The following is a 22,676-nucleotide window of genomic DNA, read 5'->3' on the forward strand; positions in this document are numbered from 1 at the left end:
TGCCTGTGAGTCTGTGACCAGAGGACGCAAAGCCCCTGGGCTTCTGCAGTGGCAGCTGAGCAGCCCCAGAGGGGACGGAGAGGGGGCAGTTTGCACCTGAGCACTGGGTGCCCCGCCCCACACACCTGCCCCTGTGCTCTCTCCCTGCAGGAGAGATTCCACAGCACGACCCCATTTTACAGACAAGAGACTGAGGCATGGGGCAGCTGAAGAGCCCACCCCAGAGGGCTGAGGGCTCACCACTGGGGAGAAGTCTGCTCCAGGGCCATGCTCCCTGCTGGCAGTGAATGGGGCAAGTGCAGGGGACAGCCTTGGGTCACTCACAGAGTCAGTGTTGGAGGGGCGGGGGGGTGTCTGAGTCTGTGGCTCCCGGTCCCTCCAGGACTGAAAGTCGAGGCCTCAGTACTCGCCTCCAGGTGGGCCGAGGCCCATCCTTCCCGCCCCTCAGCTTGTGCACTGGCTGAGACAGAATCCAAGCTGGGTCTCCAAAGAATCAGGGCATTGTTCACGGGACACAGGCCTCCCCCCACCCCACTCTCCCTGCTCTGCTGAGTCACTGCTCCAAAGACAGTGGGTGTTGCAGCCCCAGACCCGTCTGTCAGGCCGCCTGGGAGGGGCCGGGCGCTGCAGAGAAGCTGGTGTCCCGAGAGCAGGCGGGCATTGACCGCCAGCCACCTGCCCACCCCCGGCAACCGGCCCTGCACCGCCGGCTGTGGGCGGAGGGTGGGTGGGAGCTGCGGGAAGAGCAATAAGGTCTGTTCCAGAAGAAGGACCGGCCCTGGGACTGCAGGGTGAGCCGATGCCTGGGCTCCACTGCGATGGGCTCCCACCCACCTGCGCACCCACGCCTGGGAGGTCATGATGGGGTCACCGTGGCCCTGCCCTCAGGGGGACAGCCATGTGGGCACCCCCTTGCTCTGCTCTAAGGACATCTCGGGGTGGATTGGGGCGCATCGAGGCAAGACGGCCTGGGCCCCCTTCTTGTCGGGAGGTACGCCTTCCCTGGGAGCAGCTGGCCCAGCGTGTGGCTGTAGATGGAGGCGCGGCGGGTCCCTGGCCACAGCTGGGGGTGGATGTGAATGCAGAGTTTTGGGTGGTGCGCCTCTGCTGCATCGGCCTCCAGCTGCCGAGCCACAAGTCACACCTTTGTTCTGCGGGCCATGTGGAGGGCCCGAGAGTACTCCGGGGAAGCCGCAGGCGCTGCTCAATTCTTCCCGACACTCACAAAGCCGGCACCGAAAAACAAGCAACCCGGCCGGCCCAGCCCGGCCCAGCAGACGCAGGCAGAGCAGTGCAACCACCATCCCAGCTGCACCAACCCGCCCCACAGCCCTGCAAGCCTCCCAGGTCCAGCCACCCACCCACCCATCCCACTTAGCCTCTCCGGGGCATCCGTCCCGCACCCCCCTCACCTGCCCACTTACTCTCACTGTCCTGCCCCACCAGCCCCCCTGCCAGCTGACTGCCACAGCTCCGTGCCTCTCCCGGCCTTGCTCTGAACTTGCCCCACGTGTCCACGTGCCTTGGGGACACCTGTCCTAGCAGGACCAGCCCACCAGCACCGCACACCCTCTGGGCCCCAAACTGAACTCCTCGTCATCACTTTAACGTTCCCGTTTTCTTTCTTCCTTCCTTCCTCTCTTTCTTTCTTTCTTTTTTTTTTTTCGGCCACCACATGGCATGTGGGATCTTAGTTCCCAGACCAGGGATCAAACCCGCGCCCCCTGCATTGGGACTGCGAAGTCTTAACCACTGGACCACCAGGGAAGTCCAGTGTTCCCCTTTTCAACAAACGACAGTGTGGGGGGTAGAATAACGCCCCCTCCCAAAGACGTCCACGTCCCAATCCCCCAAACCTGTGAATGTGTGACCTTCCATGGCACAGGGGACTCTGCAGGTTGCGAGCAAGTGGAAGATCTTGAGATGGGACATGGTCCTGGGTTCCCCAGCTGGACCCGATGTCACCACGGGGGTCTTCATAAGAGAGAGAAGGGAGAGGCTGCACCAGTGGCTTTGAGGATGGAGGAAGGACCACGAGCCCAGGATGCGGCGTCTCCAGAAGCTGGAAGAGGCAGGAACAGATTCTCCCCTGGATTCTCCAGAAGGAACCAGCCCGGCGACACCCTGACTTTGGCCCAGCGTGGCTGAGTTCAGACTTTAGGTCTCGCGAGCGGGAGGGAGTGACTCTGTACTGTCTGTGGGGCTGTTCACGGCAGCCACAGGACACTCACAGGAAGCACTTCCCCGGTGCCTCTCGCCGGAGCCAGGGGCGCCCTTATTTCCAGGAGGAGCAGACAGGGAAACAGTCAAGGCAGCCTGCCCCCTCTTCCGCGCCTGCCTGTGTCCACCGCTCCCGGTATCTGTTGTCAGTCCCTTTGTCCCATTCCTAAGGCCACCATCCTAGTCAGGTCCATCCCCTCCACCTGGAGAACGCCCAGGCCACCGTCACACGCAGGAGGTGGTGGTCAGGTCACCCCTGGGCCCTCTGCTCTTCGCACGTCCCCACTGCTCTCAAGGCTTCAGGCCTGTCCCGGGAGCCGGCCTCATGGGGTCCGCACGGCAGATTCCCACCGTTCCGTGGGTGCTCATCGCCCCGTGAATGAAGGCAAGGCTCTTGCTCCGGGGCCTCCCACAGCCTGGCCGAGCCCCCACTGGGAACACCGCCTGACCAGGCAGCCCGTCACCCCTCTGCCCACCCCCCACTTTCCCCGCCTCCCATCGGGGGCTTCTCTGCCTCCCTGGAGCTCACTGCTCTCCATCCCACCCAGGCTTTTTTTTTTTTTGGCTATGTTGGGTCTTTGCTGCTGTGTGTGGGCTTTTCTCTAGTTGCGGTGCGCGGGCTTCTCATTGTGGAGGCTTCTCTTGCTGTGGAGCACGGGCTCTAGGCGGGCGGGCTTCAGTAGTTGTGGCTCACGGGCTCAGTAGTTGTAGCTCACGGGCTCAGTAGTTGTGGCTCACGGGCTCAGTAGTTGTAGCACGCGGGCTCAGTAGTTGTAGCGTGCAGGCTCAGTAGTTGTGGCTCATGGGCTCAGTAGTTGTAGCGCGCAGGCTCAGTAGTTGTGGCTCGCAGCCTCAGTAGTTGTGGCTCGCGGGCTCAGTAGTTGTGGCTCACGGGCTCAGTAGTTGTAGCGCGCAGGCTCAGTAGTTGTGGCTCGCGGGCTCAGTAGTTGTAGCTCACAGGCTCAGTAGTTGTGGCTCACGGGCTCAGTAGTTGTAGCGCGCAGGCTCAGTAGTTGTGGCGCACGGGCTTAGTTGCTCCGCGGCATGTGGGATCTTCCCGGAACAGGGCTCGAGCCTGTGTCCCCTGCATTGGCAGGTGGATTCTTAACCACTGTGCCACCAGGGAAGCCCCCCACCCAGGCTCTTTGCACACGCTGCTCCCCAAGCTCCAAAGGCCCTCTTACCTCCCCTCACCCCTGGCCCACATTGCTCCGGTCCAGCTCCTGCTCACCGTTCAGGAGGGTACATAGTGGTCCTCACCTTACCCCAGCCATCCCCTCGGTACAAGCCATAGCCTATGACCAGGTCGTGCATTGCTTGAGGACCTGGTTTGGGTCTAGCTGCCCCAGGAAGGCAGGTGTGCTTCTGTCTTGTTTGTCCCCATCGTGCAGCTCAGAGGTTGGCACCTGGGAGTGAGGTGGGTTCTGTTAGAGAACGAGGGAAGGGGTCCCTGACCAAACGGGGTGGGGTAGGGGGTGCGGGGGAGGTGAGTCAGCGTGCCGTCACTCCAGACGCCGGCCACAGCAAGCTCTGCACTCTGCCCAGGCAGGTCCCTGACATGTTGGCTCCTGGGGTCCCAAGGGCCCCGTGTGGCTACCAGCCCCGGCCCCATCCCACCTCCCCAGAGAAACCATGATGGAGGAAGGCCATGGCTCAGGGCTCAACCCTTGGGGCTGGGATGCCTGCTCCAGAGGGCTTGTGAGCCACTGGGACCCTGGTCTCCTTTTCACCAGTGCCTAGACTGAGGCCCTGAGAGACCACTGGGTCTTGTCTCCATCTCAGAATCTGGGATTTCGCAAAGCTCAGCACAATCAACCAACTAGTGTTCATGCACGCACAATCCTCGGTAGCACGGGCCCATCTGGACACCCCAAAGACACCTGCCCATGCAGCCAGGCCCCGCCCACAGCTCCTTGCTGGTCTAGAACCAGGCCCCGTGCTGGGCTCAGAACTGGGGAATGCTCACAGATGGGGTGCAGGCTGTAGCAGGAGCCCGCTGGGAGGGGACTCATAGGGTGACGTTTAGCCACTGTGGGCCCTGGAAGCTGTTTCTCCCCATCGTGCAGAGAACTGGACTAAGGTGCAGGGGGCAGAGGCCAGGGCAGGAGGCACTGAATGACCCTGTCCGGGGGTCAGGGTGGAGGAGGGCACTTCAGCCATGCCAGGTCCCTGCCCTGCAGGGCACCCAGGATCCCTAGGCCCTGGACCAGGGGTAAATGTGAGCACCTGTGCCCAAGCATGTACCCACCCATCCTCCACCTGTGCCCGGGCATGGACTACCCCCGATCCTCCACCTGTGCCCGGGCATGGACCCCCCTGATCCTCCACCTGTGCCCGGGCATGGACTCCCCCCGATCCTCCACCTGTGCCCGGGCATGGACCGCCCCCCGATCCTCCACCTGTGCCCGGGCATGGATCCCCCCCCCCGATCCTCCACCTGTGCCCGGGCATGGACCCCGTGATCCTCCACCTGTGCCCAGGTACCCCCTCCTTTGCCAACCACTCACAGCTCCCACCCTTCCCCCACCAGTGGGTCCCTGTCCAAGATCAGCTGACCTGAAGCTAATTCCCTCCCGTGGCTCCCTGCAGCACTACTAGCCTGGAGCCTATGGCTGGGGCCCCAGGGGCTGCATCCTCCCCTTCCTCCTGGGGCCAGGGTGGCTGGGCTCTGGGGGCCTGAGGGCAGGGTGACTCAGGCCCTAGAGGTGGGCGGGGCAGTGAGGACAGGGAGAGGCGTGACCCAGCAGCCCAGCTGCACCTCCACCCACCTAAGGGAGGACCTGGTGACAAACCCCTTCTGGCCGCATCCGGGAGCACCTTGCCCACTCTGCCCCTCGCCATCCCTCTCCGCTGCCGGGCTCACAGGGGCCTCATCCCTCCTTCCCTCCAGGCGCCAGGGAGCCGCAGGCTCAGAGCTTCACACGGGGCTGGGGGCTCCAAGCCTCGGGCCAGACCCGAGCCTGGGGCAGGGAGACCAGGGCAGAGAGAGCCCACTGCCTGTCTGCGCCCCCCACCCTTCACCTTGCAAACCGATAGGAGGGAGGTGAGGAGAGCAGGACCAGGGGCCCCGCCGCAGCCCCACCCCGCGTCTGCAGGGTCCACCACGTGGCCTGTGGTTACCGTTCGCCCTGCAGGCTGTGGGGCCTCCGGGCGTGTAGCTGTGCCACGGAGCACCCACCCCTCCAGTCTCGGGGACAAAGCTTCCACGGGCCGCGGGGCTTTCCTCGTGGGGCTATGGTGTCACGTTCTCCACCTGCCTCGATAGCCAGGATGTGCACCGCTGACCAGTACAGCAGGGGACCAGCTCCAGTGGACGAGACTACATGGCCCTCCAAGGGCCGGTCCCCGTTCTCTGGCATGTCCGTCTGCCCCACGTCCCAGCCACGCTTGGCTAAGCCGGCGTTTCCACTGGAGCCGCTCTGGAGGGTGTGTAAGGTCCCCACCTGGGATCTGACTGGCACCTTCCTGATGACAAAGGAAGATAAGCACTTTTCCTGTCTATTGGGCACCTGGTTCCCTTTGCCTGTGTGTGAAGGGTCCAGCAAATCATTCTCCTGGTTTTCTTTTCTCTATTAGGTTGCCTTTTTATGGGTTTGCTGCTCTTTTTATATTTCAGATACTAGTTGCTTGTCAGATTTGTGTAATGAAAACAGTTTTTCCCTCTCTGTGGCTTGCCTTTTCACTCTCTTAACACGGTGTATTTTGAGAAACAGAAGTTATCAATCTTGGTGTAGACTAATTTATCATTTTTCCCCTGAGAGAGATCGATGCCCTTTTTTCTATTAATACTTTATTTTTTAGAACAGTTTTACATACACAGAAAAATTGGCAGATAGTACAGAGTTCCCATAAACTCACCTCCCCCAAACACACACACACACACATCCGCTATTATTAACATCTTGCATTACTGATACATTTGCTAAAATCAATGAACCAATATTGATACATTATTATTAACCAAAGTCCATAGTTGACATTGAGGTTCACTCCTTGTGTTGTACATTCTATGGGTTTTGAGAAACCCGTGACATCCTGTATCTACACTTGAAGCGTCATACACAGAGTCCCTTAACTGCTGTAATAATGGCTGTACTAAGTCTACCCATTGATCCTCCTCCCCTCCCCCAACCCCCGGTTCTTTTACCACTGATTCTTTTCCTGTCTCCATGATTTTGGTGTGTAGAGGTATCTGGTTGATGGTTTTTTTGTTTGGTTTTTTTTAATTAATTTATTTATTTGGCTGCATCGGGTCTTAGTAGCAGCGCGTGGGTTTCTCTCTAGTTGTGGCGCGTGGGCTCTAGAGAACATGGGCTTAGTCACGGCATGTGAGATCTTAGTTCCCGGACCAGGGATTGAACCTGTCCCCTGCATTTGAAGGCGGATTCTTAACCACTGGACCACCAGGGAAGTCCCTCTGGTTGCCATTTTAACGTGCATTTCCCTGCTGACGTGAATGTCTCTCCATGGGCTTCTCTGTCCTCTGGATTTCTCCTTTGGTGGGGCGTCTGATCTTGCGCACTTGCTGATTGTTGGGTTTCAAGAGTTTTCACATATTTTGGATGCCAGTCCTTCTCTTCTCATTCTCCTAATCCTGTCGTTCTGTCTTTTTTACAGATTTGGTGGGTTTTGTACATTTCCTATTTAAAAACCAAATCTTTGTTGGTTTCAAGATCATGAAGGCGGCCTCCTATGTCATTTTCCCCCTGATGCATTTACCATTGATCTAACTGACCTAAGGAATTTACCATCTTCCTAACCCACCTGGAATTGACAGCTGTGTGTGGTGTGAGGGAGGGATCGAGGCCCCCCCCCATCCCGCTGCACGTCCATTGAGAAGAGAGCCCTCCCCCCTGCACTTCAGTGCGGGGCTCTCCTTCGGCTCCCCCATCTATTTGCCTGTCTTTGCATCAATACCACACTGTCTTGATCACCGGGTCTTTACAAGAGCTGCTCTCTCTTAAACATCACTGCTGCCACTTCAATGAAACTGCTCTCCTCCAGGCCAAGTCACTAAGTCCTGTGGTCGGTGCAGAGTCCCATCCTCCACCCGGCCCAGAGGTGGGCCACAAGCCTCCTTGTACTTTTTACTTGGCATCCAGGCACTCCTCCTGTCCCCAGCTGCTCCTGCTGTCTCCTTTGCTGGTTCCCCCTCAATTCTCTAACCACATAAAGCTGGGAGCCCTCAGGCATCTCTCCTAGCATCTGATCTCACTGTTTAGAAAGTGCTGAGTGTTGATGACACTCAAGTTTCTGTCTCAGCTTAGATCTCTCTCCTCAACTCCCAACCCCAGTAGCTGCAGCCACTCAGCAGTGCCACTGCATGTCCCCCGGGCATCACGCCAATGTGATAAACATCTGAAACGGAGCTCCCGTCTTCCTCCCCGGTCCCTCCTCCCGCATCCGTTCCCATCTCGGCCGATAACATGCCATCCTTCTGGCTATTTTGGACACACCTGAGTCAGTGTTAATCCCTCCATCGCACACCATTTTCCCCATCCATCAGGATATCCTACAGGCTCTGCCTCAAAAGTGCATCCCGAATCTGGCTGCTTCTCACAGCCTCCTTGGCCACCGCCCCGGTACAGGCCACCTCAGCCCCCCACGTGGATGGTGGCGCTAGCCTCCCAGCTGGTCTACTGTCGCCCTCCCTCCCTCCCCGTGCCCTGCAGGGCAGCCAGAGTGGTGCGGTTCAGAGCCCTCCAGCTCGTCCCACCCGGGGTCCTCTTGGTGACTGGACGTCCGAGTGACCTGGCAGGGAAGCTCCACTCTGACCCCTGATCTCATCTCTTCCCCCCGCTCTGCCCGTGCTCAGCTGACTTAACGTGCTTGCACGAGGCTTCTCCGATTGCAACACCCCCTTCCTGTCACTCGCTGTCCCTCCCCTGCCCCGACTTTCCCTTCATCATCTCCTTACAGTGACCTGTGTAAGCAGCCTTTTTATCTTCTGTCTGTCTCCCCTGCCTGGAGTATAAACTTCACAAAGGCAGGAATCCTGTTTTGTTCCCATGATTTCCACAGCACCCAGAGCTTGCCTGGCATGCGGTTGGTGCTCCACAATCACATGTTGGGAGGGGAAAACAGACGCACAGGGTCCCAAAGGGGCTGACCCACGAGATGTCGAGTGGAGGTCAAAGGGAGGGGCTGCTCATCCCCACTCTTCTCGACTCACCTGGGCACGACACCCCCCCCCCCACACGTCTGGGCCTGGGCTCTCCCTCCTGGAGCATCAAGGGTTGGGCTGGGAACCAGCACAGAGAGCATCTCTGCTCTGTAATAAATGGACAGACGGCCTCTGCAGGGGGTGAGGGTCTCTCCACCCCTTGGGCCACCAGAGGGTCCCTTCTCAGCAGCCCCCTGCCGCCTTCAGGGAAAAACCAAGGATGTCAGCTTGGCTCCCAACAGCTCGAGCCAGACACAACTGGCTGCCGTGTGAAGCTTCTGGCCCCTCCGACCATCCACGCTGCCTCCTGCCCAGACCCCCCCAGGGGCCTCAGAAATGCCTCTGAGGAGGAAGCAGGTAGGACACTCTGAACGTGTGTTTCCTCAGACGTCTGCCTCTGAGTACCACAGATACACACTATCATGTCCCCACCGGACATCAGGACCAGCATGGTGACCCAGGGGACACCAACTGGGACCCCTTCCACTGTATGCCAGACTCCAGCCCACCCAGGGCCTGGATGACCTCTCCAAGATACTGGCCTGCCTCGAGGGAGGGGATAGCACCTGGTGCAAGGGCCCTACTTCTGGGCCTGCACGGAGGACAGCCTTGGACCCGAGGGCGCTGGGTCAGATTCCGAGGGCAAGGATGTGTGCCTGCTTTGCTCCCGGCTTTAGTCCTCATATCTAGAACCACAGCAGGGAACCTAGTATTTATGTGTCGGCTGGATACGGAGGTAGGGCGAGGCGGGGGTCACTCACCTGTAGCCATCAGGCTGACCAGCGTGGAGGCGGTGATGGTGGCCGAGGTCAGGGTTCTGGTTTATTTAGTGGTTACAGAAAAGACGGGAATTCTAACCCTGCCTCTGTGAGCCACAGAACCTCAGTTTGTCCCCCTCTAAGTGGGGGAGCTGGAAGGACCCCTCACGAAAACGTGCTCTGGGCGAGTCCCCTTGTGAAGGTTCCTCACTGTTCACTCCCTGCACGAATGTCACCTCCTCAGAGAGGCCTGCCCCCCGCAGCGGTCACTTCCTAGCACATTCTCCTGCTTAATTTCCTTCTTGACATGACCTTCTCTGAAATGACCTGTCCAAATTCCTTTCCTCGATAACGCCCACCCCTCCTCTGGCTGGGACTGAGGGTGGAGGGATAGATCTGGCCCTCTCCTTGGGTAGCAGGCTGGGCAGGAAGGAACGGATGCTGACCGGGTCACGGTGGCTTCAGGGCTGAGCACTGGCCAGAACAAGGGACTCGCTCTCCTGCCCCTGAGGCTCCGAAAAACTGACCAGCAGTGCCTGGAGCTGAGACCTCCTTCCCTTCCCGCCCCCCGCCCCCCCCCCACCCCCAGCATCCTCTGAGATTTGGGGCCTGGTGGGGACGGTGCCGGGTTACACAGGAAGGAGGGCCCAGGGTGACCCGGGCAGGGCCAGACCAGGTGCTGCTCTGGGGCTGGGTACTGGGGGGTGGGAGGGTTGTGGACACCTGGAGAGGAAGGATGAGGGTGGCTGGAGCCTCCAGAGGGGATACCTGGGAGATTCCCAGGGTGAAGGAAGAGTGGGAGGGACAGGGGCGCCCCGGGAGGGAGCAGGTGGAGGGGGAGGATGGAGCAGGGAGCCCTGCACAACCGCGCGCCTGGGGCGGGGAAGGAGCCGCGGCTCCGGGGACCTCGCCCGGCTAAGGTGTCCAGGGGGTCCCAGGCCCCGTCCCCTTCTGCCTCGGCCGGGTCCCGGTAATTCTCGGGGGAATCAGTGAGGGGGCCCGAGTAGGACGGGCGGCGATCGCATCCCCGCCTGCCGTGCGCCGGCCCGCGCCGAAGAGTCTGTCTGCTCCAGGCCCGGGGTCGCCCCGCCCCGGCCCCGCCCCGGCCCCGCCCCCGCGCCGCCGCCGGCGGCCCACGTGACCAGCCGGGTGCAAACAAGCCGGTCAGCTGACCCGGCCCGACTGCGCCGTCATCCCGGCTATAAGCGCGCGACCTCCCGGGCTGTCCGCTGTAACCGGGTCGCCGCCGCCATGCAGACCCCGTGCCTGCTGCTGCTGCTCGCCCTCGGCCTGCTGGCCGCGCCCGCCGCCGCGCTTGTCAGGTGAGCCCCGCAGCTCGCGCGCCCCGGTGACTCCCGGGCAACCCCTGAGCGCCCCGCGCGGGATGCGGCTCTGCCGCCCCCGCGGCCTCCTGCAGGGCCCACCCTCGGGCGGGGCGGGGGGAGCTCTGCAGGTGCGGGGCTCGCCCAGGGCCCCCGCCAGCCCCGCGACCCTGCCTCTCTATCACCGTGGGGTCGGCCTTGGGGGGAGCGGAGGAAGCAGGAGGGAGGGCGACTGTGACTGGGAGCCGACCCGGCGTCCCGAGGACAGGTAGGGTGGGAGCCTGTGCTCGGGGCCCGCTCTCGGGTGGAAGTCGGGAAACCGAGGGGTAGGCCCAGGAGCCCGCTGAGCCTGGGCAGGTCATTTTCCTGCCTGGGGTCCCCTTTACTAGATGTGAACTGGTTGTGGTCTCACCTGGTTTGTCCCATGAGATCTTACCGCAGGTCCTGGGCCGGCGGGGAGACCCTCTGGACACCAGGAGACCCACACATCCCGGAGTCCAGAGGGAGTCGGCCTAAGGAGTGGGCCTGGGAGAACGGCCCAGCTGGCACCAGGCTGTGGGCGGCTTCCCCCACCCTGGGGTGGGGCTCTGTCGCAACAACACCAGCTGCCCCCAGTAAGGACCATGCCCTCCTCAGGCCTGGGGGTTCCACTGGGCCCAGTGACTCCACGGACTATCAGGCCTGGTCCAGGGCTGTGCCATGCTGTGTCAGCTAGGCGGAGGGTCCCCCCACCCTCCCGGCCTTGCAAGGCAGCCTGTTCGCCCAGCAGGGGAGGGGTGCGGTGGGCCCACCCCTTTCTGCCCCTGCCCACCCCCTTGCCCTCCCAGGGCCTTTGTGCTCGGCCTGGGCAGGCATGCTTCCACCTCTGTTGTGGGCCTTTGCCTGTGGGCAGGTGGGTGAGGTCTCAGGGCTGCAGGAGCTGGCTGGGGCCAGAGCGGACCGAGCCTTGCCGAAGGGCTGGCTTGTGTGGGCTCTTGAGTGGCCGCCTCTGTGTGCTGTGGCCTGGGGGCGAGTAGTCCCAGCGGGAGCAGTTGTGGCGGAGCTCCTGCAGGCCTGAGCCTGCCCTGGCCTCACCCCCAGGCCCTCCCCCGGGGGTGGACAGCAGTGGAGAAGGAAGCCTGGGGCCTCTTGGGGCAGGGCAGCTGAACCCCAGCCCTTCACATCTCCCAATCCTATGGGACCGCTGGCACCTGTTTCCTTAGTTGCTGGAGGGCGTTCCCTCCCCCCAGGCAAGGACCTCAGGTTCTTCCAGCCTATCCGCTCTTAGGCAAGAGGCGAAAGCCGCATCTTCCTGGAGCACACCCTTGGCCTGCTAGGAAGAGCCAGCTGTGACCTTGAACTCGAAGATTCCCAGGGCTGGGAAGACATTTCATCCAGTAGCTCTGTTTGGTCCGGTGGCTCTCCTCTCCCACCTCCTGGGGCAGGTTCAGACCCCTGGGGAGCCGGGGAGCTGGGGATGGAGAAGGGCCCCTCACTCTGCTCCCTGCTGGCAGAACCCCCTGCTCCCTCCTGCTGGGTGGGCCACCCAGGCTGGCGCGTGTGCTGAGAAGGGTGCCCCAGGCGGGGGCACTGGGGCTTGCGTGGAGGAAGGCAGGCCTGGAAGCCCCCGCCTCCAGGGCCCAGGCACCATCCTTGCCCTCCTTCGGCCTGTGTGGGGAGAGAGCCGCTGGGCTCAGTGTGGCTTGGGGTGAGGACTGCAAGGAAGCAGGGTCATGTGAGGGGGACTGGGGGGTGGGCAAGGAGGCCTTCTCGGAGGGGGTGGCCTGGAAGTCCCATTCGACAGGAGGTGGCCACCCCATAAGTCAGATGGGTAAACTGGGACCATCTCAACATGTGGTGTGCGTGGAGAGTGGCGGGTTTGGCCAGAGGGCCAGGCAAATGGGACTCCACGGAGGGCTTTGGGCAGACGTGACAGGTGACCGCTGACATCCTCATAGCCTGCGCTGGTCACTGTCTCAGAAGAGACCAGAGCGGGCCCAGAGTAGGGACAGTGGGGTGCAGGTGTTTGGGGGGGCGGTTGGAGCAGGCGTGTTGGGCCTCCAGCTGGATGTGGGTGTGGGAGCCTCCAGGTGAGGTGGCAGCCAGCAGGCCCTGACGAGCCCGGACCCCTGTCTTGACAGGATTCCACTGCACAAGTTCACATCCATCCGCCGGACCATGTCGGAAATGGGGGGCCCCATGGAAGACCTGATCGCCAAGGACCCCATTTCAAAATACTCCCAAGGGGTGCCCACTGCGACCCAGGGGCCCATTCCTGAGATTCTCAAGAACTACATGGATGTGAGTTTCGGTGGGGGCAGGGGGGTCGGCCTGGGGCTGGGGGAGCGGGTTGACTACGAACACAGTTGTAGACAGGGGCTGGCTCTTAGGACGGGTTCTGTGAGCCAGCGTGGATTTTGCTGAAACACTCGTGTTCTCAGCCCCCGGTGGTTTTGGGGGCTTTAGCTGTGTGGTATGGGGGAGGGGCTTCTGCTCAGCCATGCCCTTCGCCGTGGGTGCCGCCCACAACCCCCTCCAGACTGAGGGCTCTGACCTCCCACGTCCTCCCCAGCTCCCCTGCCCATCCTGGTCCTCGTCCCGCGGGGGCTGAGAGGGTTGACTGGAGTGGCCCTGGCACCTCCCTGACGTCTCCCCCACGTGCCACCACCCGTCAGCTCAGACCTGGGCTGGCATCTTCATCCTGGTGGCCAGCCTGGGGGGAGCTGCGTCAGCCTCTACAGATGAGGGCGCTGGGCACAGCACGGAGGAGCCCAGAATCGGGCCCAGGCCTGCCCGAGAGTCTGTGGGTGGGGGCCTGGGGGTCCCTGAGCTTGGGTCGCCTGTGTGCCCAGGTGGCACTAACTGCCCTGGAGCTTCTGTGCTCTTGCCCGTTTTGCTGGAAGGCCTGGGGCGACCTGTGGCCCAGTCCCTGGGCCCTACCTTCCTCTTGGGTCAGCGGCCAGCCCTTATGTCCACTGCTCGTTGAGGGGGAAACAGGCTCAGAGGTGGAACATTCTGGAAGCTACACAGCAAGGTGGGGCCAGGTCCTGGGCCCCAGCCTGGTACTTCTGGGGCTGCCCAGGTGACATTCTCTTTGCACCCCCCGCCCCCGGGGTCTTGGGGAGCCAGCTCCTTGCTGCCATCCAGCCTCTGGTCCACTTAGGGTTGGGATGGGTGGCCTTGCCCTCTGTCCTGCCTGGCTGGAGCCCCAGCCGTGCCAGGAAGCTGTGGCCTCACGGGCATGTGACCAGGCTGGTTGGAGGGGCCGTCTGCCTGGGGCCTGACGGACCAGTTCCTAGTTCCTGTCGCCCCCAGCACGCGCGCGCACACACACACACTCACACACACACACACACACACACACACACATATACATACACACAACGGAGATTTGCTGAGTCATTCTCTGACCCCGTGCCCCCCCCCCCCCGCCCCCCCAAGTCTGGACACTTCTGTCGGGTCATGAGTCAGCGGCTGCCAAAGTGGCCGGCAAGAGATGCCTGGAGGGGTCAGAGCCAGAATCCTGCGGCAACTGGTGGCCCAGCCTCCCTCTCTGGGGAAGGGAGTGCCCGGGAGGCAGGGCCCAGATGACTCCAGACGAAACTGCCCACGTTCTCTGACCTGCGAGAGGGCCAAAGACGGGGTTTCCCTTGGAGGCTCCGAGGGTCACGTGCCCCCTTCATGCTCACCTGAGCCCTTGGTCAGCACCTGGGCCTCCCCCGGGCAGCCTGTGCTGCCCTGTGTACAGATGGGAACACTGAGGCCCCGAGCAGCGAAGGCAGCATGGCTGGCAGTGAGGGGCTCGGCCTGCGCCCTCGGCCTCTGCTGCGGATCTTCTCCCCTCGGCCACCCAGATCCCTCTGCCTGGGGCCCTCCAGGCTTGGCCCCGTGGGGCAAGAGCCCGTGGAACCCGAGGCCCGAGTCAGGCCCTGACTTGATCCTCATGCTGTGAGGAGGTCTTCCCTCCTGGGGCCCTGGACCCGTGAATCACAGAGGGTTTTTGGGCAGGCATGTCGACCCTCTTGCGACACCGACTCCACCGCTGGTTTTGGGTCTTTCACGTGGGGTGGTCGTCCCCCAGCTCACATGGTCAGGCGGGGGCGGGGTGGTACCCAGCGGCCCTGGAACCTGAAGTGCCCGTGGGTACCAGGACCGAGGGCTCGGGAGGGGCAGGTGGGGGTGGGCAGCCGAGGCAGCAGGTCTGACCCTGGGCCCCTCCCCTGGCCCGGGCCTTCTCTGGGCCCCGTGGGGAGGCGAGGGTGCCCCTTGTCCTAGCCCTGACAGACCTTACCTCCCACCCAGGCCCAGTACTACGGGGAGATCGGCATCGGGACGCCCCCGCAGTGCTTCACGGTGGTCTTCGACACCGGCTCCTCCAATCTGTGGGTCCCGTCTATCCACTGCAAACTGCTGGACATCGCCTGCTGTAAGTCAGCCTGTCCCACGCCTCTCCCCGGTGGCCAGAGGGAGACCGAGGGCCGGGCCCAGCCCCTGCCTGCCATGGACTCGGGAGGGTAGGGGCCCTGGGGAGGGGCATGCAGCCCTCCATCCTTCTCCCACATGCGCTCTCCCCGTGGGCGGTGGGGGTCAGCTGTCCAGCCTCAGCCCACCTTCTCCAGTCCTGGGGCGTAGCGGTGGGCAGGCGCAGACCTCTGGTGGCCCTGTCCTGGCACCTCTTGGGCAACTCGCAGCTCCCACCTCTCGGCCACACCAGACAGGCTTCCTTCCCTGGGGTCTCCACCCTTGCTCGCATCCGGGCTGGGACCGTGGGAGCCAAGGATGGAGCAAGTTGTGGGCCAGACCACCCGCCCCGGGAGGGTGGCTCGGTGGACGGGCGGCAGCAGGCGGTGGTGGGGGCCCAGGGGGTCTGGTCGTGGCCCAGCGGGCAGCCTGACGGGCTCCCCGCCGGTGCAGGGACCCACCACAAGTACAACAGCGGCAAGTCTAGCACGTACGTGAAGAACGGCACGTCCTTCGACATCCACTACGGCTCAGGCAGCCTCTCCGGGTACCTGAGCCAGGACACCGTGTCGGTGAGTCTGTCTCTGGGCCGCTCCCCGTGGAGGGGGTTCGCCCTCCTAACCAGGGGTCTGTGCCAGCTCCCCAGAGGGGAGGCAAGCAGTGGTCAGCTGAGCGAGGGGCCTGGGGGTTCAGCTTGAGCAAAGGCCCAGAGGTGGGGCAGCTCAGCGTGCTTGGTGCTGAGGAAGTGGTAGTGGGACGGGGACGGGGTGGACGTGGTCCCGCGTGCGGGCTGGGCGACAGCTGGGAGATTGGAAGGGGAAGTGGGCAGAGAGCCACTGAGGCACAGGTGTAAGAGCGCCGGGCACGGCTCTGGGACCAGGACCCCGTGGGTGATTAGTGGTGAGGCCCCCGGCCACGGAGCCGGGTGGAAGAGCCAGTGGGAAGATGGGGTCCCGTGCTGACGTGTTGGCTTTGAGATGCCGTTGGGTGATGGGGTCAGGCATGGCCGGGGTCCCTGCAGCTGGAGCTGCTGGCAGAGGGGCACCTGCAGAGGATGCCGGGCGGGAGCGGGCAGCAGCTGGGGGTGGGGGGGCTGGGGAGGGGCCTGCAGGACGTGCCCGCCTCCCCCGGGGAGGGCTGGGGGCCCTTGTGGGCTCTGCCCGGGCCCCTGCGCCTCTCACGAGCTCTGGGGTGGAGCTGCTGGGGCCAGGCCGCAGGAGGGGCCCGGGCTGGGAGTTGTAGAGGAAGAGGAACAAAGCAGAAGATGGTCCCCTCCCAGCCCCCAGCCCCAGGAAGGCCGCAGAGCGTACTGCGGGACTTGGATGGGGGAGTGGCAGAGGCGTGGGGGGAGGACCCTTCCTCCAGCTGGCCTGTTTCTTTCTGACCGTCCTTGCAGGTCAGGGGCGCTGTGGTTCCCTGCGGGCCACCCCTCCCCCTCCCCCTCCTTATCTGCCTGCCCAGGTTTATCTGCAGGGGCCCCTCCGCCAGGTTCTCTCTGGGCCTGAGATGGAATATCACCCAGCATGTTCCCCTCCTAGTTTCAGCCCCAAACAGCCGTTTCTTCCCACGTCCTGCCCTGTCTTTATCTGCAGCTCCTGGTGGCCAGGGGCAGGGGCGGTGGCGGGGGAAAGTGGGGGGGAGGAATGTGTGGTCTTGAGTCCAGGGTCGGGTCACGGGTTCCCCAAGGGCAGGAACAGGCCTAAAGGGAGAGCTGTGGGTGGGAAAGCCTGAGCTCACAACCCCACTCTTCCCTACTCCCTCCGTTTGCATCTATCCTTGAAATATTCCTGGCAGAGTGTGGGCCCCGCACCCCCGTTGTCCCCACCTGTGTCCGGCCCGGGGTTGCCAGCCCTTTCTTCTGGGTCCTCTGCCCTTCTTGAGTCTCCTGTGTGCTACCTGACAGGCATCGACTGAGCTGGGCTTTGTAGCCGTGGCTGCCCGTGCAGGGATGGGAGGTGATGGGCCGCCCAGGGCCCAGCGTTGGGCTTGGCGGTCCACGTGGCCCACTGACTCCCCCCCGCCCCCACCGTGGCCCTCAGGTGCCCTGTAAATCAGGGTTGTCGAGCCTGGGCAGCATCAAGGTGGAGAGGCAGACCTTCGGGGAGGCCACCAAGCAGCCGGGCATCACCTTCATCGCAGCCAAGTTCGATGGCATCCTGGGCATGGCCTACCCCCGCATCTCCGTGAACAACGTGGTCCCTGTCTTTGACAACCTGATGCAGCAGAAGCTGGTGGACAAGAACATCTTCTCCTTCTACCTGAACAGGTGGGGCAGGGCGAGTCCCTGTCATGCCGGCCGTTCCCGTGTCCCCCTGCCAGGCACTGGGTCACAGCTCCTGAGCTCTGACTGCAGGATGGGTTGGCGCCCTCTCACAGACGGACAAGCAGCCCCTACAGAAGGCTGTGTCTCACCGGGGTCTCCAAGTCGGGGGTGCTGGGCCCCCGGGTCTGGGATCTTGGAGAGCCAGAGCCGGGCTGGGGTCTTGGCAGGGTTCCCTCCCATGTCAGTCTGCCCACCATTCCCGGGCCTGGTGATGGGCAGATGTGGTCTTAGCCCCCCAGGTCATTTTCAGCCCACAGGGGACCAGGCCACGAGCTTCAATCTGTGACAGTTCTGGAGGCAAGAGGGCCAGGGTTTTCCTGCGGGGGTGACCTCGGGGAGGGCTTGGGGCGATGTCGCGTGGGAGGCCTCCCCAGGGGTGCTGCTACCCTGTAGAGGCAACGCCAGGCGCCTTTTGTGCCGGGGAGGGGGTCCTTGGGAAGGGGTCTCACTCCTCCAGCTCCCGGCCTCTTCCCAGGACGACAGTGCTGCGGGCCTTGAGAGGGAGCCCCAGACAGGAGGGGGGATGCAGCTGTGCTGAGGGTGAGGTTCCGGGCAGGGCGTGAGCCGGGCGGCCGCTGCCCTGAGCTGCTCCTGGTCACTGAGCCCTACGTGCCACCCCCCCCGGGGTCTGACCCCGGGCATTTCTGGCGGAATTCCAGTCCAGAGCCCTCGGCCTGGCCTCTGTGTGGAAACTGCCTTCTGTCCCTTGCTAGGTCAGTGGCAAATACTCAGCAGCTACTTGGGGCCGAGCTGCCTGCTAGATGCTGGGGTACAGGTAAACAGGTGGGGCCGTTCCCCCTGAGTTCTTGGGTCCAGGGGAGGCAGACGAGGTGCAGCGGACCCGGGAGATCGGCCAGGCCTGGGACTGGGGATGGGTGGCCCAGCGCTATGACTTCCCGGGTGATGGGCTGAGGCAGGAAGTGGGGGGCGGATGGCTTGCAAGGGCAGGGCTGAGGGTGAGGAGGGGCGCTGGAGGTGTGATCTTTCCACACAGTGGGTTTTGGAGGTGACAGGAGGTGGGGGCCACGGTGGTGGCGGAAGGACAAGTTCAGCGAGGTGCTCCTGAGTGCTGGGGACGGCCAGGCAGGCGATGCTGAGTTCAGAGTATTAATATAAGTGTACATAAGAGGTGGGGAGAGTCAAAAGCTGAGATCCGAAGGGGGAGCGAGTCATGGAAGGATCTGGATGGAGGACATCCTCGGGAGCAGCAGGTGCAAAGGGCCTGGGGCAGGAACAGCTGGCTCAGCTTCTTTCAGGGTTGCCGGCACCTCCTCCTGGAAGCCCTTGGTTTTTCTTCCAGGCAGGTAAGGTCCCTGCTCCTGGGGCTGTTACCATTCGTGTCCCCATCTGCCTGCTGGCCTGACCCTGGCTGTCCTCAGCTGGCAGACCAGGAGCCCCGAGGCCCAAGCAGGATCTCTTCTGCTCAGGATGGGGCTTGGCCTGCAGTCCACGCTGGGTGTGGGATCAGAGCCCCTCCCCCCTTCTGGATCCTTCCACCCCTGCACGCCCAGGAAGAGTCCTGCCCTGGGGCACCTTCTGAGATCGATCCTCCCATCCCTGATTTCTGACCTGGTCCCAGCCTGGGGCAGGGGTGGGCGGGGCAGCAGACTCCCTCCTTCCTCCCCCACCAGGGACCCAAATGCGCAGCCTGGGGGTGAGCTGATGCTGGGCGGCACTGACCCCAAGTACTACAGAGGCTCGCTGATCTACCACAACGTCACACGCATGGCCTACTGGCAGATCCACATGGACCAGTGAGTACTGGGGGGGGCCCCTCCCTTGGCTCCCCAAGGGGCGTGGCTTGTGGGGTCCCGCCCCCAGCCTCAGCAGCGCCTTGGGGGGGTGGGGGGCGCTGGGCGGGGTGGGCCTGGACCCTGTGTCCCGCCAGCCCAAGGTGCTCTGGCCACCTTCTGGTGCCCAGCTGAGCTCTTGTACTCGGGCTCCAGCCCGTGTCCCCTCGTCCACACGCCGCCTAGGGGTCTGTTACCCTGCTCTTGGCTTCTCCCGCCGCCTCCCCTCCCGTCCCACCCAACTCTGCTCGCAAAGCCGAGTCCTGCCGTGGGGGCCGGGTCTCCAGTGGCCCTGGGAGGGGACTCACACCTCCTCCACTGCAGGGTGGACGTGGGCAGCAGTCTGACCGTGTGTAAGGGGGGCTGTGAGGCCATCGTGGACACGGGCACCTCCCTCATCGTGGGCCCTGTGGAGGAGGTGCGGGAGCTGCAGAAAGCCATCGGGGCCTTACCGCTGATCCAGGGAGAGGTGAGCGGGCCGGTGGGGCCGGGGGGAGGGGGGGGTGGAGGGTGGGCCCCCTAGGCCGCCGTGCCCCTCCCCCCGTGCATGCAGTATCTTCTCGTCCCCCCTTAGTACATGATCCCCTGCGAGAAGGTGTCCAGCCTGCCCAAGGTCACCGTGAAGCTGGGGGGTAAAGCCTACAAGCTGTCCCCAGAGGACTACACGCTCAAGGTGAGTTGGGGATCGCGGGGGCGTGGGGCGGAGGACGCCCAAGGGTGCGGCTTGGGCGGTGACCTTCGTTGGCCGTCCCAGGTGTCGCAGGCTGGGAAGACCATGTGCCTGAGCGGCTTCATGGGCATGGACATCCCCCCGCCCGGCGGGCCGCTCTGGATCCTGGGCGACGTGTTCATCGGCCGCTACTATGCCGTGTTCGACCGCGACCAGAACCGGGTGGGCTTGGCCGAGGCTGCCAGGCCATAGCTGGCTCCCCGCCCGCTGGCAGAGTCCGGAGGAGGGTCGAGGAGGAGGAGGAGGCCGCACCCCTGCCTTCCCGGCCACCCCGCCACACACACACACTCACACTTGCACTTGCACTCGCAGCACAGCTCTCTGGAGGCCACCCAGCCCGACGGGCCTGCGGTTCCGTTCTGTGGTTTTCCCCTCCCTGGTTTCGGAAAAGCTGCCTGCTTGTCTGTCTCTCTGTCTGTCTGCTGGAGGGGCGGGCCGGGGGCAGAGCCAGTGGGTGGCTCTGGTGCACAGGGTCCTTGCTCTAACTTGGAAGACCCAGCCCGCTGGGCAGCTGTGCATCCTAGGACCCCCACCCCCAGGGTAGTTCCCTCCCCAGCCTGCGCCTCGGGGGCCTGGCCACCCAGCACCGCCCAGCGCCAGGCTGCCCTCTCAGTCCCCCCTCAGTGCAGCTTGGGGCCCGGTGCTCTGCACTGCGGCCCCCACCCGTCTGCCCTAGACCCAGCGAGGAAGCTGCCAGCTGAGGCCTGAGGATGAGCTGGAAAGAGCTGGCAGGGGTGGCAGGGGACAAAAGCTAGTCTTGTGGGCCCTGCGGTGGGGTCATCCTGGGGCTTGACTCCTTCGTGGAGGACATTCAGGGCATTCGGTGGCTTGAGGGTGGGGTAGGAGGGGAGGGGGCTGGTGCCAGCCTTCCCTGCAGCTGCACCCCGTCTTGAGTTGCCGGGAGCCAAAGTTGGCATGAAAATAAAATTGTTTAGGCCTCTTACTGTGTGTTGGCGTGTTTTGTGCTTGGTGGGGAGGGTGGTGGGGAAGGAGCTGGTGTGGCTGGTACCCTGCTGTCATTTCAGAGGGAGGGCTGACCCAGCTACGCTGGGGTGCCCCTCGGGGGTCGCCCCGGGCCTGGCTCACAGACCCAGACCCCAAGACTTTTGCCCCCTGCGCAGCCTCGTGGCTGAGACGCCGCTGGTGGGGGGCTGGCTTGTATGGGGGCCTGGAGCAGTGAGCAGCAGGGTGGGGCCCAGCACAGGGCTTCTTACGTGAGTGCCTTCATGGAGGCATGATTTTCAGGCCCAGGTGAGTGTCCTCCATGTTTCCTTGGAGAATGTTCCACCAGCAATGGGGCCCCCCAGTGTTCCCTGATCCCCCTGCACACGTGATTCGGGCCAAGGAAAGAGGCCTGATGGGGCTGGTGGCACCTGGGCAGCCTGCCTCTCATCTGGGCCTCCTCGCCAGCCCCTGGAAGCTGTATCTCCGTGTGTGAGCCATGCCGACGCTGGAGCAGGCCAGCCTGGGGTCCTGGGGTTGCAGGGATCCAAGTTAGGGATCCCCTCAGGCCACGGCAACTTCCTGGCTGCTCTGGCCTGTTGGGTGGGGGTAGGGGGGGTGGTCAGAAGCAGCTGCACAGTCAGGAGGTTTTGAGGGCTGAATAGGAGCTTGTGAACACTTGGTGGTGGGGCAGATTCTTCAGGGATGGCTAACTCTGGACTCCTCCTTGGAACCCACCCCCTGCAGGTGTAGGGGTCTGGCTGACGTGACATTTGTCGTCATCCTGGTGCCTTCTTGGCCCGCAGGGCTGTGGCTGTCACTGACCTGGCCCCAGGGGGCCCGGGGGCTGCACCCCAGAGCTGAGCCGTAGCAGGCGCCTTCCAGAATTACGAGGATCATGAACACGTGCCCGGTGTTCTCTGCACCTGAAATTTGAGCTGGGAGTGGGCAGAGCTCTGCGGGGCTGCAGGGTTTCTGGGGAGACTGATCAACGCTGGTGCCTGGGAGGCCCGCAGGACAGGGCTGCCAGGGAGGACGCAGCCCTCCCCTCACCTCCTGCCCGTTGACCGTCCTGAGCCCACTTTCCACTCTCTGTCCCCCTCAGCCTCCCACCACCCGAGGCCAGCAGGGGCTCACCGACTCACGGGCCCCTGCTCTGCTTGCCCTGCTCACCGTGACCCTCGGCTGGAGGGTCCTCTCTTCTGGAACACGGGGACGAGTGTGGCGGGATGCCCCAGACCCCTGGACACTGTGTGGGTTAGCGCAGGCCGAGCCCCCAGCCCCTAGTCCAGACCATCAGGGCACTGATGTCCTGCCCAGAGTCGGGCCAGTGCAGCCGCCCTGCGCTGACCCCAGGAGGGCCCCGTTCAGCTGGCCGGGATTCTCCGGACCCTGCAGTCTGACTCTGGGCTCAGACCCAGCTTCTGTGACCCGATCCTGAGCCTGGAGTCTCTGTCTAGGGAAGGTGGGTGACAACAGGGAAGTCCTCGCGGTGGGCCTGATGGACACGATGAGGAGCCCAGCACAGGGCCTGGCGTTCGGCCGCTCCAAACACTGGCTCTCGTCCTGGCTGGCTCAGCCCCGCTTAGCACCAGCCCAGGGGGCCCCGGTGGGCGTGTCCTGCCTGGAGGACACCCAGCCTCGGGCTGAGCTCTCAGGAGCCCACCTGAGTCCAGCCCCTTCCCAGCGACCTGCAGCAGCCTCCTGTGGGCCGGGCGCCCTCTCCTGCTGCCCGAGGACCAGCTGGACGCAGGGGCAGACCAGCCCATTGGCCCCTTAGCAGCCTGTACAAACCCTGGGCAGCGCCTGGCCCAGGGGAGACCAGCTCAGACACCAGGGAGACCAGGTGGCCTAGTTCACAGGCCACTCACAAGCCTGGGAGGGCCCCTTAGGTCAGACTCAGCCCGATTGGGGTCCGGTGCCCTCAGGCCAGGCCCTTGGGAAAGGGGCAGTGGGGTTTGGATGAGGGAGACTGAACCCCAGTTCCC

At 63.5% G+C, this 22,676-nt stretch overlaps 1 protein-coding gene across 1 annotated transcript; it reads left to right on the top strand.

Moving 5' to 3' along the window:
* The first annotated feature begins 10,292 nt into the window (after positions 1-10,292).
* Positions 10,293-20,689, top strand: CTSD (cathepsin D). Its single transcript, XM_068554750.1, has 9 exons — positions 10,293-10,463; positions 12,584-12,743; positions 14,745-14,868; positions 15,357-15,475; positions 16,943-17,169; positions 18,858-18,980; positions 19,341-19,485; positions 19,591-19,689; positions 19,771-20,689. Exons 1-9 carry the CDS (start codon positions 10,393-10,395, stop codon positions 19,936-19,938), a joined length of 1,236 nt encoding a protein of 411 aa, XP_068410851.1. The 5' UTR covers positions 10,293-10,392; the 3' UTR covers positions 19,939-20,689.
* Positions 20,690-22,676: the final 1,987 nt, after the last annotated feature.

The sequence above is a fragment of the Eschrichtius robustus genome, chromosome 11, assembly GCF_028021215.1.
Source record: "Eschrichtius robustus isolate mEscRob2 chromosome 11, mEscRob2.pri, whole genome shotgun sequence".
Classification (NCBI taxonomy): domain Eukaryota; kingdom Metazoa; phylum Chordata; class Mammalia; order Artiodactyla; family Eschrichtiidae; genus Eschrichtius; species Eschrichtius robustus.